The sequence below is a fragment of the Aegilops tauschii genome, chromosome 7 (assembly GCF_002575655.3).
Source record: "Aegilops tauschii subsp. strangulata cultivar AL8/78 chromosome 7, Aet v6.0, whole genome shotgun sequence".
Lineage (NCBI taxonomy): Eukaryota > Viridiplantae > Streptophyta > Magnoliopsida > Poales > Poaceae > Aegilops > Aegilops tauschii.
The window spans coordinates 567,176,551-567,190,827 of NC_053041.3; the positions used below are offsets into that span (position 1 = coordinate 567,176,551).

Genomic DNA, 14,277 nt, shown 5'->3' on the forward strand with positions numbered 1-14,277 from the left:
CAGTCGTGATTATTCGTTGCAGTTTTGCTAAAGCACACATCTAAATGTGTCCTAAGTATTGCAAATTTAAGTCATATATCATTGATTTTACATGAAGGTTCGTGCAGACATTTTTTTTGTCTTTTTTTCTTTGTTGTGTGATTTGGTCACTTAGATGCAATACAATAACCATAGCATATCTAGATGTACTCTAGACAAACCCCGTTCATTTTGAATGTTCAGCGCAGGCTTTTATTTAGGACAGTTTATCTTTTTATAATTGCTTTACGAAACTGACAGTGTGAGATTTGGTCTTATGCTAAACTAGTTGAATGCTATGGGTTGCCAAGGAACAATAAAATTAGACATACAAATATTGATTGATTGAACACCCCTGTAATTTAAAATGTATATAAAACTTTTGAAATATAGCTTGAAAAACGATTTTATATTGTGAGGCAAAGGGAGTAAGATTTGTCATATGGCATCCTGAAAGGGACAACGGAGATTTTCTAATTATTTAGAAAAATCAATCAAAAAACAGATACAAAGGGCACGACACACACGAGCTGTTAGAGTGAAGTAAAGCCAAAATCAACAACACTAAATGTTCTTAGTGCGTCCGGATGGGGCACGAGGATTTGTTGCGGAAGGCGAAACTACGATTTCCTAAAGATGAAATAAGGTTCTTTCCATCTAGCCCACGTCCTGTTGGTCAGTGGCGGAGGTAGAAATGCATATAATTGGATGTTGGGGAGGGCCGGCTGCAGGTAACAGTAAAAAGATGTCACTGCTCATATGCATATTACCAAGGAAATTAGGATGTTGGGGAGGCCCGGGCCCTGGCTGGCCCCCCTGTGCCTTCGCCACTGCTGGTGGTGCATCTAGCATCTTCGAAGGGTGCATGGAGGTGTGTCTCCGGTGAATCGCGTGAAATTCAGTCGGTATTTATCTTTGATGTATTTGTTTGGATCTAGTCTGTGTTCGTCCGCGTACGTATGTTTACACATTGGGTCCTTCTGATCTACATTTCTCTTCACCGGTGATAGTTGTTGTTTCGGTGTGTTGGCCCTTTGGGGCCTTAGCACAACAACTTCTTGATTTCTACTATAATAAATTTTGTTCGGCTCCAATGAGAGAAGGGCAATGCCGATGGTGCGTCTTCGGCTCCTTGTAGTTGTTTGCCACGCCGGACTGGGTCCTTGCAGACCCGAACCTAGCATTGGCATAGGCCGAGGACCGGTCCAGGACCATCGCAGAAGCTTTCGCCGACACCGCCTCAACGACTAGCTCGTCAAAATTAGGCTGACTGGACCATCGCAGAAGCTTTCGCCGACACCGCCTCAACGATAAGCTCGTCAAAATTAGGCTGACTAAGTCACTGCACGTCACTCGTCTCCTCGACGGAAAGGGCAAGGGCAAGGCAAGGGGCGAGCTGACTGAGGACCTGAGGCGGCGCCTGCAACGGAGAAAGCCAAGCGGTTGCACCGCGTGAGGCAGGCGGCTGCTAGTATACCTGGCCATCCCTCGGGTTGGGCCGGGCCTAACCAACCCTGACACAGAAAACCTAGACCTAGGCCCGACCCTGCCCGGGCATCAGGCCTAGAAATCAGGTCCAAGCCCGTCCCGTCAGTGTAAAAGCCCGTCGGGCCTCGGGCCAAGCCTCTTCGTTAAATGGAAAATATGGCGGGCTCGGGCCAGGCCCGGCTGTGAGCAACGTCGAGCGGGTCGGGTCAGACTATTTCGGGCCGGGTCAGGTCGGGTCGTCCGGGCCTGGCTGCCCATGACCAGGTATAGCTGCTGCGACCCGTACGCACTCGTCCACTGCTGGAAAGGCAACGACTCCGACGATGAAGAGGACACGGGCCAGGCACCCGACGACTATTTGTTGCATTAAGCGATACCGATGAATTCACTCGTGTAGAGCGGGAACAGTATCGGGCCGGCCCATACAACGCGCAGATACTTCAAAAAAAGGGAAGAAGGGAGAAATTGGGGGATCCAGGGATCAAACCACGGTCTCCCGGTTGCCGACGAGCGCTGGTAACCACTCGACTCGTAATGGTTTCATCATTAACTAGCTGGGTGCCACCCCCTTTAGGTGAATCAACCTGCTTTTTACTTCTTTTTTTCTGTTTTTTCTTTCATTTTTTCCGTTTCCATTGCTTTTTTATTGGTTTTCTTCCTTCCTTACCCGGTTTTCACAGGTTTTGTTGCTTTTCCTTGGTTCTCTCCACTTTTTTGGTTTTCTTTTTTCTTCTCCATTTTTTGTTTGGTTTTCTTTTTTCCTTCTTCATTTTTTATTTTTCCTTATGTTTGTTTTCGTTTTCACTCTACATTCTCGTACATGTCAAAAACTTTTTTTGTAACAAGTTATCAACATTTTTTTGTATACACGTTCAACATTGTCCGAACGCTATTTCAATATTTTTTTAAAACTTGTTCAACACTTTCATAGTTATTCAAAGAAAATCCAAATACTTGATCAACATTTTTAATATGTATTCAAAATTTTCAAATACATGTTCAACATTTTTCATATACTTGTTCAACATTTTTTAATACCTAATCAACATTTTTCAAATACTTGTTCAACATTTTAATACTTATTCAACATTTTTAAATACTTGATCAACATTTTTCAAATTCTTTTTCAACATTTTTAAATACTTGTTCAAATTCTTTCATATACTCGTTCAACATTGTTTAATACCTATTCAACATTTTTCAAATACTTGTTCAACATTTTTCATATACTCGTTCAACATTTTTTAAATTTTTGTTCAACATTTTTTAATACTTATTCAACATTTTTTCAAATGTTTGTTTGAAGTGTTTTTTTTCTAATATATATATTTAGAATATTTTAAAGTATAAACAAAAGTAAAAAAACAAAAAAAACAGAAAACGTGAAAACAAAACTGAGAAACAGGCTGGTGTTGCCCGCGCCGTTGGGCCGGCCCAGACGCTCGCGCGCTTCAGCGAGTCGGACGCCTTTGACTCGCTGAACGCGAGGAATAGCGGGAGCAACTAGTTTACGAGCGCTCCTTCGGGAGCCTCGCAACGATCAGCGCCACTTGGCGCGCTCTCAGCCATTCGCCACGTGTCACGCTCTGGACGGTCCCTCCGGATTTTTATTTATTTTTCCGCACGCATTTTCGGCTTTTTAAACGGTTTTTTCTGGGGGTTTTCGACATTTTCGTTTTCCCCCGGTCTTCCTTAACTTTCCGATAAAAAAAAATTCAAAAAAAATTGCGCGAAAAAACTCGTTCTTTTTTTTTCTTTCGCGAAAGTCATGGTTTTTTTCCGTGAGAGGCACGGTTGTGCTTTAGCGAGAGTCACGGGCGTGCCTTTCGGAAATGAAAAAAACACGTTTTTTCTTTTTTTTTCTTTCGTGAGAGTCACGGTTTTGCTTCCGCAAGAGGCACGGTTGTGCTTTCGCGAGAGTCTCGGCCGTGCCTCTCGGAAAGGGAAAAAAACAAAACGTGTTTTCTGTTTTTCTTTTCTTAGAGTCACGGTTTTGCTTCCGCGAGAGGCACGGTCGTGCTTTCGCGAAAGTCACGGCCGTGCCTCTCAAAAAGGGAAAAAATACGCGTTTTCTGTTTTTTTTCTTTCGCGTGAGTCACGGTTTTGATTTCGCGAGAGGCACGGTTGTGCTTTCGCGAGAGTCACGGCCGTGCCTTTCGGAAACGAAAAAAAACGGGTTTTCTATTTTTTCCTTCCACGAGAGCCACGGTTTTGCTTCCACGAGAGGCACGGTTGTGATTTCGCGAGAGGCACGGGCGTGCTTCTTTCGGAAAGGAAAAAAACCGTGATCCTGGTTCGGTTTTTTCGCCCGTTTTTTTCGTCCGGTTTTTTTCATAAAAAAAAGTCCGTCAAAACCTGTCAACATGGGATCTAGTTTTGAAGATCTCGACGCGAGGAATCCAATGATGAAAACGGTTCGAGTTTTGAACGCGTGGTTTAAAAGATAAAACGTTTTGAAGAAAAAAGGGAAATCTACCAGGTTGCGACAAGTAGCGCGCTGCATGTGCGCCACTTGTCGCAACCTAGAAAAATGAAGTGTTAGTTGCAACAAGTAGTCTTAATTAGTGATTTTGAGGAATAGCGCCCCCGGCTAGGGAAGCCACTCTTGCTAAAAAAAAAGGCTAGGAGGCCACTCGTACAAGGTCACCGTCCGGTACCCGGCACAGTACAATGGTTTCTAAACTGAGGCGGCTCAGACGGAGGCAATATGAAGTGCAGAGCTAAAGCCTCCGGGCCTTTTTTGCCTGAAATGAGGTGAGCAATAGTCACGCGAAGCTGGACCTGGCGATGCCCCCTTTTTGTGCCTTGCTTTCATTTGAGCTGAACCGGACCAGCGAAGTCTACCTGCGTTGGCGATTATTGCACTGGCACGAATCGGCCTCGCGTGTCGCTCTGCTTCTGGCCCTGGACAGCCACACTGTTCTCTCCCGTTCTTCCGTGAAAAAAACAGCCCCTGCTCCTCCCCTCGTCTATGGGAGCTTGGAGTTAACTGTCGCGTACTCCTATGTTGTTACTAATCTTTCGTATATCCTCCTCTGGTCTATAAGAGCATCTCCAACGGATGCATAGCACGCGGCGCGCTAAAAAAACCTTTATAGTACCGGAATAGTCAGTTTTTACGCGCCGCGGAGCGCTGGCTCCAGCGGCCACCGTAAAAAGTCATGCACGCCGCTCCAGCAGACGCGCTATATTTTTTACTACTCGTCGTCTTCTCCTTCTACTCCGACTCGATACACATTCGACTCCGACTCGATACTCATAGATAGGCATAGATAGATAAATAAAAAAATACATAGATAGTTTAGCATAGGTAGATAAAAAAAGATAGTTCAACTACTTCTCGTCCTCGTCCTCCTCCGACTCCGACTCTGACTCGGTGATGTCCTCCTCCGACGTCTGAATGAAGGCGTCAAGATACCGATCGTCGTCAGAGTCCCAGGTCGACGCTGCTCCTAGCTCGATGTTGAATTGAGCGGCCGCCTTCCGCATACGCCTGTCCTCGCGATAGGCGGCTCGCTCCGCCCTCCTTCGCGCGTATAACTCGCGCTCGTTGATGATGTCCTGCGGGAAGCGTTGGCGCCACAACGTCATGGGTTCCTCGTCCATTTCGGCGATGCCGAGACGGCGCTCCCACCTCCGGTTGTCGCGACGATCCTCATCGGTGATAAGTCGTGGGAGAGGCGCGAGCTCCTGCGCCTGCTCCCGTATCGGCACGTCGGGAAAGTTCATGTCCCTATGAGGCCGCCGGAGGCGCCACCCCGCAGCGTCGTACGCGCGGGCGGCCTCGTGGACGGTGTCGAAAGTGCCGAGGCCAGGGCGCATCTCGCCGGGCCGGATCTTGGCGGAGAAGGCGCCGGAGGGGCGTGTGCAAACGCCGCGGTAGCCCGAAGTTCTCCGACTATATATCTATATGTTTGCAAACGTGTCCGGGTGTCCGGGCGCTATCGTGTGTAGAAGTCGACCGCCCCCATTATGAATAAGAAACATGGATGAGCATGTATTGTCATGGCCATGGTAGTAATCTTTTTGATTTACCTCATGTGCCAACATGGGCATGGACACCATTGTTCCTTTCACATTAGTTGGGTCTAACCCGGGTATAACTTGAGCATCTTGTTTGTGTTGGATTCACGACATGCATAATAGGTCAGTTACCACGATCTAAACAATGCAATCATGGATGGGTTTTGTTTCAGCACACCCCCTAACTGAATTAACGCGGAAGATTAAAACATACCATTTCCAATGAGAAGGCATAGTGATCAATTAGTTAATTAATTAATCATTGTACACAACATTAACTCGACTCTATAAACCCACTTTATATGGATAGCCTGAACCCATTTATGTGTTTTCACTAGTGCAGGATCGGGCTTTGGTCCCGGTTTGTAAGGACCTTTAGTACCGGTTCTGCAACCGATACTAAAGGATGGGGACTAAAGGCCCCCCCTTTAGTACCGGTTCGTCACGAATCGGGACCAAAGGCCCACCACGTGGCACGAGCCAACGCCGGGGGGTTGGGGGCCTTTAACACCTCCCACCCACCCGGTAGCTACACACTAACCACGCTAAAGACCCCCACCTTATCCTGTACCTCCCACTCCCGCACGATCTCCACCTCCCACCCTGTCGCCACACGCCTCCCTCCCCGCACCGCGCCGCCGGGTCGGCCCCCTCCCGCGCCGCGCCGCTTCCCTCCACACGTTGCAGCGCCACCTCCCTCCCCGCGCCGCCGGGCCGTCTCCCTCCCGCGTTGTGCCGCTTCCCTCCACACGCCGCCTCCCTCCCGCTGGCAGCCACCGCACCAGTTCCTCCCGCCAGCCACCGCCGCTACCTACCACCACATGGAGGGGCGCCCCGCTGTGCTTTCATCGGCAAATTCGGGTGTAAAAGGTGCGCGAGCGGATAGGGCGGGGGCCCTGCCTTACCCGCGCCGCCAACCCCGCCGCCCCGACGGATCCCGTCGACCCCGGAGACAACCGGCGTGCTGGAGCCGCCCAGCCCCATTGCCCCGACGGATCCCATCCCAGGATCCTCGAGCCTCGTGTCTCCGGCCATCTTCCTTGCTGGATCCAGGAGGATGCATGGGTGTGCAGGCCTTCTCCCTCCAGGTCGTTCGCCAGCGCCTCTTCTCCGCTCGGCTCTGCCCCTTCCTCGCCTAACAAAAGGTACACCGAGCAGCGTGGCATGGTTTGGTCGCTGCCCAACCATGCTCCAGCCCACCGAACTCCGGGTGTCCAGGCGAGGCTCACGTCATGGAGTTTTTTATGCGCTTCCCAGCATGCAATTGGGCTCCTCTGCTGGTGTAGTTTTTTTTCCAGAGAGAAAGCAGTGGAGTCCCTCCAGGGAGATGTTCAATGCTCATTTTGTTGTACACGCAGCGCCGATCCGCTAGATCCCGGCAACCGTCGAGCGGTCGTGCCATGGTCCCCGGTCCGCATTCCCTCCTGATTGCAGATCATTCCCCCAGTACGGGTAACTATGTCTGACCCTCTCTGCTCTTTCTCCCCTAAACGGCTTGTAGTTGGTAGCATGAGGTCCATTGGACACTAAGCGCAGTGCACCTCACCACGCGTTGTAGTCCCTGGCCGTCGGGAGAACGGCGGCCTACTCTGGTGGCACGGATTGCAGTACGTGGGCGCGGGATGTGCGGTCCGCTGTGTGAGTAAGCTCAGTCCGACGGGTGCTGTGTTTCAGTGCTCTTGCTGGGCTCGTCCAAAGAAGCCACGTTGTGCACTTCTGATGTTCGTTGTGAAAATACACCTGATGTAGTTTATTATAAAAATCATGTGGTTCATTTTGTAGTGCAGAACGGTTTTCGTTCAGTACACTGTGAATTCAGTGCTGTAAAATTTCTAATGCAGCTCGTTAATTCCTCTTAGCAGTTTGGATGGTTCCCCCCGACATTAGGTTCAGCCACCTTATCTACTTGCAGTTCGAAAACTGGTCTACAAACGAAAAAGCGTGCATGATCTGTGGAAGACTAAGAATTTTACATGTGTGTAGTTTGGCAGCCCCGCGCCCGAGTCGCATTTTAGTTTGTGTATACAAAATTGTTGAAGAAAAATGAATGAAGTTCATTTCTTTAATGGTTCGGCGCTTCACATTGTAAAAAGGAAAAATGTAGGAGGCTCTTGCAGTTTATTATTCTTGTTTACCCGTGCAAGTTTGTTATTCCAAATTTGGTGGTTCACTAAAAAATAATAATGCAGTGCATTTGCTTCGTCTTTTCAGGCCAACCACGGTAATAACAAAAAAATGAGAAGAAGACAAAAATGTTATAAAAATGGGAAAAAGACAAAAATGTTATAGAGATTGACAAAAACTCATGGGGTCCACTTTTGGTAGTGCCGCAGTTCACTTTTGGTAGTGTCGGGGCCCGTTTACGGTAGTCTTGAGGTTCACTTTTCATAGTATTGTGGTTCACCAACGCTTGACATGAAGTGCACTCCACCTTGTTTGGGAAAATTTACGTCCCACAAAAAAGAAATCATGCAGTGCACTTGTCTATCCAATGAAGTGCGGGTTTTAATCTAAAGAAGTGCACTCCACCTTGTTTGGGAAAATTTACGTCCACAAAAAAAAATCATGTAGTGCACTTGTCTATCTAATGAAGTGCGGTTTTTAGTCTAAATAAGTGTGGTTTCTGTCTGATGCAGTACGGCCCGTTTACGGTAGTCTCGAGGTTCACTTTTCATAGTCTTGCGGTTCACCAACACTCGACATGAAGTGCACTCCACCTCGTTTAGGAAAATTTACGTCCCACAAAAAAGAAAACATGCAGTGCACTTATTTTATCCGATGAAGTGCAATTTTTAGTCTAAAAAAGTGCGATTTTCTGCCTGATGCAGTACATACGACGATTTTGGTGTCGCGAAAAAACAGAGTGTCCGCATTTCGTTAAAATCAAAATTGCTCCTAAACCGTAAGGAATCGGAGAGAGTGTTCTATATGAAAAAGTTGCGCCTCATCGATATCTTTCCAACGGCGTATAATTTGAATCATTTCGACAAGCAATTTGGAAAAATTTCGTGAAAAACGGACGCCGCCTCTCATCGTCAGCCGCACGATTTTCAAAATTAATCAAAAACCGTAAGGAATCTCAAAAACATTTTAACATATGAAAGTTGCGCCTCGTCCGTAGCTTTCCAACGGCATATCATACGCCTCATTTCGACAAATGCTTAGAAAACTGGAGCGAAAATAGTACCGAAAATTTGAATTTTTTTGGAAAACAGAATTCCGCGATTTAGTAAATTTGAAACTGCTCTTAAACCGTAACGAATTAGAGAAAATAATACATATGAAAAAGATGTGCCACGACGATAACTTTCCAACGGTGTATCATTTGCTTCATTCCGACGAACGGTTTAGAAGAAATCGCAAAACAAGCTCGCTACGACTCGTCTTGGGTCGCACCATTTTAAAAACTGCTCTTAAACCATGTGGAATCTCGAAAAAGTGTTAAACATGTGAAAGTAGCGCCTAATCCATAGCTTTTCAACGGTATATTACACGGCTCGTTCCGACTAACGGTTAAAAGACTAGAGCAAAAAAGTACCAAAAAAACACAGCGTGCAGTTTTTTGCGACGGGAAGTTCACTCGTGTGAGTACTGCAGCACAGTTGGTTCAAACAATGAACGTGCACTTGTGTTGAGCGTGCAGTGCGTAAGTGTTATCAGAATAGTTATTCTGCTAATATTAGCAGAATAGACCGGCTGTATATATATATATAGGACAACACTATTCTAATCCTGGGATTAGAATAGTTATTTGGATCACAGCAGCCCTATATAGGGCCCGAAGACAGGTTCCCGAACTTCCCGGAATTGCCGGCCCGGCCTGACAGAATCCCACCTGGACCCTGATCCAGATCAAACCGCCCCTCCCCAAGCCCCCTCCTCGCCGCCCCTCCCCAACCCCCCGCCCCTCCCCTCGATCCTCGGCCTCCGCCGTGATTTGCCCGCCGAAAATCCACCGGATCCAGTGCCTCCTTCTCCAGATCCTGGCCGACCGGATCGAGCTCCGCCCCCTCCGACTCCACGTCCTGCCCGACCGCTGGCGCGAGGGAGCCCGCGTCGCCTGGAGGCGGCGAAGCCGCCGAACTTTCTGCCACTAACAGCCATGGACTTCCGGACGCCTCCTCCTCGGTCCATCGTCACCGCCCGACGGCTTAGCAGTGCTCATGACGGCCAAGGCGCAACCTACGGCGAACAGCGCGCCCAAGGAAGCATCTCAGCGGCGGAGGCCGCATCGGTTGCGCCTTCAAATCTAAGAACGATATATGAATTTCCTCCCTAATCTTGTGGACTCCTTCAATATTCCCTTACCTGACCTTCTTGCTTCATGCAGGTGAACTTCGCGCCCTATGAAAGACACGGATTGCCATGCGGTTCCTTTCCTAGCTCTCCGACAAATTGCTCTCAAGGTGGCCTATCAGCTGATGGAAAAAGGTTGGCCGAACTTCTAGCCAGGGTATGGTTGAACTTCTTCCTTCTGTTTGTTATTTTCTTACAGCCATGTGAAGTTCAGGTGGTGTGTGAGCATCAGTCCAGGCTACAAACACTTTTTTAAAATCTGCCTGCTTACAGCCATGTGAAATTCAGGTGGTGTGTGAGCATCAGTCCAGGCTACAAACACTTTTTTAAAATCTGCCTGCTTACAGCCATGTGAAGTTCAGGTGGTGTGTGAGCATCAGTCCAGGCTACAAACACTTTTTTAAAATCTGCCTGCTTACAGCTATGTGAAGTTCAGGTGGTGTGTGAGCATCAGTCCAGGCTACAAACACTAGAAAATCTGCCTGCTTTTCACATTCACATGTGAAAAGCCATGTGAAGTTCAACTAGTAAGTGTGTTAGAGTTCAGGTTGGTATGTATATGGTTCTGTGCAAAAAAATGAAAGGAAATAGAACATGCATGTGATCTCACATGAAGGTCAGGTTGGTATGCACTAGTGGTTCAACCATTCAAACTCATGAAGGTTCAGGGTTTTTAACTGTAGACAGTATTTCCCCTTTGCAAAACAAGAAGTTCAAGTTGTGGAGAGTGCTCAGTTCAGGTACATATAAGTAATCAAATAGTGTAGAATTAACAGGATGTGAGGTTCATTCTATGAAGGGTGCTCAGTTCAGGTACAAAAGTATTGGTAGATGCTCAGCTCAGTGCATAGTGTGATGCCTGTCCTAGGGAAAAATATGTACATGAACACCACTTTTATATAAGAAGTTCAGGCTGTGAATAATGCTAATTTCAGTTACAAAGGTATAGGTAGATGCAACTTGTGTGCTAATAGACATTTTTTCTTTTATGTCAGCAAGACGAGAGACGCATGAAGAAGCTTAGAAGTTCCCAGCAGCAAGTACACAATCCAAAGCCTGTACGCGTTGCACCACCCCCTCAATGGGTCACACCTCAAACGCACCAACAACATTACCAACCTGCTCCAGACCAAAAATGGATGACACCCGAAACACATGGAGACTTCCAAGATGCTGGGTCACAACCCTATCCGCACAACCTTGCGCCTCCACCTAATTGGGTGACGCCAGAAATCCCCCGCGGATTCTTTGTATCCACCAACAGACTCCCAAGCACGCCGATGGAGGAGGGGGTTAGCTCAAGTCCCGCGTGTAACTCTAGAGGTTATCTTGGTGTGCCTCATCAATGCCAAAGCGAAGCAACTAAACCGGATCCCAGGACAAATCCAACAGGAACACACACACGGAGGAGAGTGCTCTGCACACTACCACCGTTGGATCCTGCTGCTGCTGCTACAAGTCAGAATTGTACGGGACATAAGGTAGATGGATTGCTTCACAAAACAAAAGAGCAAACCAAGACCAGGATCGCAATACCTCCACAACCACCTCAAGCAAAAAAGGACGCAAACAAGAGAGAGGCCATCTTCAGCCCTCCTTCCTCCTCGTGATCCACTGCTGCATCCTGCTATGATTACTCCGCCGTGCCCCATCCCTGAGGGACAGCAGCAGACTCCGGTGGTGTTGCGACCATACACACACGTAAGTGAAACAAAAAATATTTATATACGCATCTTGTATTATCTGCTCCCTCTAGGATAACAAGTTCATAAACTACATTTTAACGTGTCGTTTGGATTATTTTTTATTTTTCTGCAGACGCCGGATCTACCGGATTATCTAATACCAAGACTAAAGATGCGATTCCAAGATGTAGAGAAAGCAAGGGAATTTTATAACAGATACGCCAGACACGCTGGTTTTGGAATCAGGAAGACGGGGGGAAATGACAACCACAAGTATTTTGTTTGCTCCTTCCAAGGGATACACACATCTTCTGTTTCAGAGGCTAACAGGAAGCGAAACAAAACATCGCAGAGGACAGGCTGCAATGCAAGAATGAGGGTGAAGGTGCAGGAGGATAACACATGTGTGGCAGTGGACATTGAGTACAATCATAATCACAAACTCATGCAAACTGATGACATGCTGGTATTTTTGCACACACACAAGAATTACGACCGCACTATTTTGGAGTACGTAAAGCTCCTGCAGTACCATGATGTCAAGCACACAACAATCGTGTCCATGCTATCTGAAAATGAAGATGGAAGCTACTTCCTAAGCATGACCGGACGAGACCTACTAAACCAGTAAGTATTCAAAGATCCACATACTGCAATGCAAAATAGCATCCTAGGTCACAACCCTTTGCTAGCAAAAATAACAAATGCATGTTTGCATGTAATTTGCAGGAAAGCCATGAATGCAAGGAAAGATGATTTGGATGATGTATTGAAACTTGTTTCATTCTTCAAAGACATGAAGGCAATCAATGATGAGTTTTTCTATGACATCCAAGTGGACAAGGACAAGTCAATTAAAAACATTTTCTGGTCCAATGCAAGCTGCCGAGGAGCCTATCAAGACTTTGGCAATTATGTAACATTCGACACAACTTACAAGACCAACAGATTTCATATGCCTCTGGGAGTGTTTGTTGGAACAAACCATCACTTGCAGTCAACGATATTTGCTGTTGCCCTGATAAGAGACGAAGATGCAAAGTCATTCAAGTGGCTGTTCGATACATTTGTACGGTGCATGAAGAACAAGCACCCAACTTGCATTCTAACCGGTGAGTTCAAAAAAAAACCTCTTCAAGTTTCATCATCTTTTCAGTCTATGGGTATGTATTGGGTACATTGGTTTTGTCTGAAAATAATGTAAATAATGCAGTTCAACCACTGTTAGCACAGAAGTCCAACTAGCAGTACAAGAAAGCAAAATTATCTATCACATGTTTAGAAAAAAATTAGTTATGAATGTGAAGTTCAAATACATGAATCATAGAAGTTCAAGGACAAAGCTGTAAGAAAAATATAGTTATTTATGTGAAGTTCAAGCACTGCTACCGCACAAGTTCAACAACACTGCTTTAAGAAATTTTTTGAGTGTGACATTACTAGTTAGTCATACTACTAACTGTGAAGTTCAAGCACTGGTACCATAGAAGTTCAGCAACACTGCTGTAAGAAAAAATACATGTGACATTCTTAGATAGGCATACTGCTAGATGTGAAGTTCAAGTACTTGTACAACATAAGTTCATCATCAGTGTAAAAAAGAATCAAGTTTCATTTTTTTAATTCATGCAGACCAGTGCCCATCGATGGCGAAAGCTATACCACAATTGTCGGGTGGTTGGTGCGACATATGCCAACGGATGGCTTATCATTGTGGGTGCCAATAAGACATCGCCGGTGCCTGGAAACGGGATGAGGCGAAGACATGCACGCAGGCGGATCTTACCCAGGTTCGGGGCTCTCCGAGGAGATAACACCCCTAGTCCTGCTCTGCGGGGTCTCCGCATGATCACTAGATCGAGAATGGGTAGCTACAATCGCTCCTAGAGCTGTTGGGATCAAGGGAGAAGAAGAACAAGGCTAGCTCTTGCTTCTCTCTATCTATGGTGTGTGTGTGCTATGCTTAGAAGCCAACCCTTTGCATGGGTGCTCCGGGGGGTTTATATAGGCCTACCCCCCGGGGGTACAATGGTAATCCGGCTGGGCACTGGTCCCAGCCGTCAGTGTCTACGCTCGCCGGCTTCTCCGCCGGCCGTTGGGGCCCGCCGACTGGTGGGTCCCGCCGGCTGCCGGCCTCTCGGTCGATAGGCCGGCCCCACCGCCTAGGGTCTTGTCGGCGGCTGCTTACTGTAGCCTTGCCTCTGATGACGAGGGCTTTGTCGAGGTAAGCGTGGCTACAGTGGGCCGCCTCGGGGGCTCTCACTGTAGCCTTACCTCGTCTTGTCTCCTTAATGGGGCTCCTGCTTCGAGGAAGGGAGTAGCCGGCTTCTGGGGGCCGGCTACGCCCTTGGCCGACTGGGAAAGGCCGGGCCGCCTTCACGCCTCTCTCTGGCTGAAGGGGCCCGCCGCCCGTGGGCCGTACGGGAGTCTGTCGTGGATGACATTGAGGCTAGCATGGCTACAGTGCCGAGCCGCACAGGAGACGGCCGTCCCGTACGGCCTCCTGTAGCCATGCCCGCCTCGGGCTTCGGGGTAGTGGGCCGCACTGTGGCCACACCCCGTCTTGTCGCCGTTATGTGGGGGTAGCTTTGGCGGTTGTGGTCTTGGCCGGCTTCTTGGAGTCGGCGTCCTTCTTGGCCGGCTTCTTGGAGTCGGCCACCCCGTAGTCCTGGGGAGGGGTTGCTGAGGCTGGTCGCCTTTCGGGAGTCGGCTTCAGAGGTAGCCGGCCAGGGAAGGCGGCCCAATGCTTGGAGTGCTTGGAGGCCCG

General features: G+C 47.9%; 1 protein-coding gene across 1 annotated transcript; it reads left to right on the forward strand.

The window, feature by feature from the left end:
* Window positions 1-9,631: 9,631 nt before the first annotated feature.
* On the forward strand, window positions 9,632-12,755 carry LOC141027406 (protein FAR1-RELATED SEQUENCE 5-like). Its single transcript, XM_073504435.1, has 6 exons — window positions 9,632-9,763; window positions 9,860-9,982; window positions 10,821-10,883; window positions 11,644-12,137; window positions 12,240-12,622; window positions 12,724-12,755. The coding sequence occupies exons 1-6, from the start codon at window positions 9,632-9,634 to the stop codon at window positions 12,753-12,755; spliced, it is 1,227 nt and encodes a 408-aa protein (XP_073360536.1).
* The last annotated feature ends 1,522 nt before the right edge of the window (window positions 12,756-14,277 follow it).

Excerpts from the sequence above, each read along its gene's own strand:
- LOC141027406 (XM_073504435.1), top strand. The coding sequence starts at position 9,632 with ATGGACTTCCGGACGCCTCCTCCTCGGTCCATCGTCACCGCCCGACGG. Across the intron at positions 10,884-11,643 it reads AAGTACACAATCCAAAGCCT|ACGCCGGATCTACCGGATTA; the intron begins GTACGCGTTGCA and ends ATTTTTCTGCAG. Across the intron at positions 12,623-12,723 it reads CCCAACTTGCATTCTAACCG|TTCAACCACTGTTAGCACAG; the intron begins GTGAGTTCAAAA and ends TAAATAATGCAG.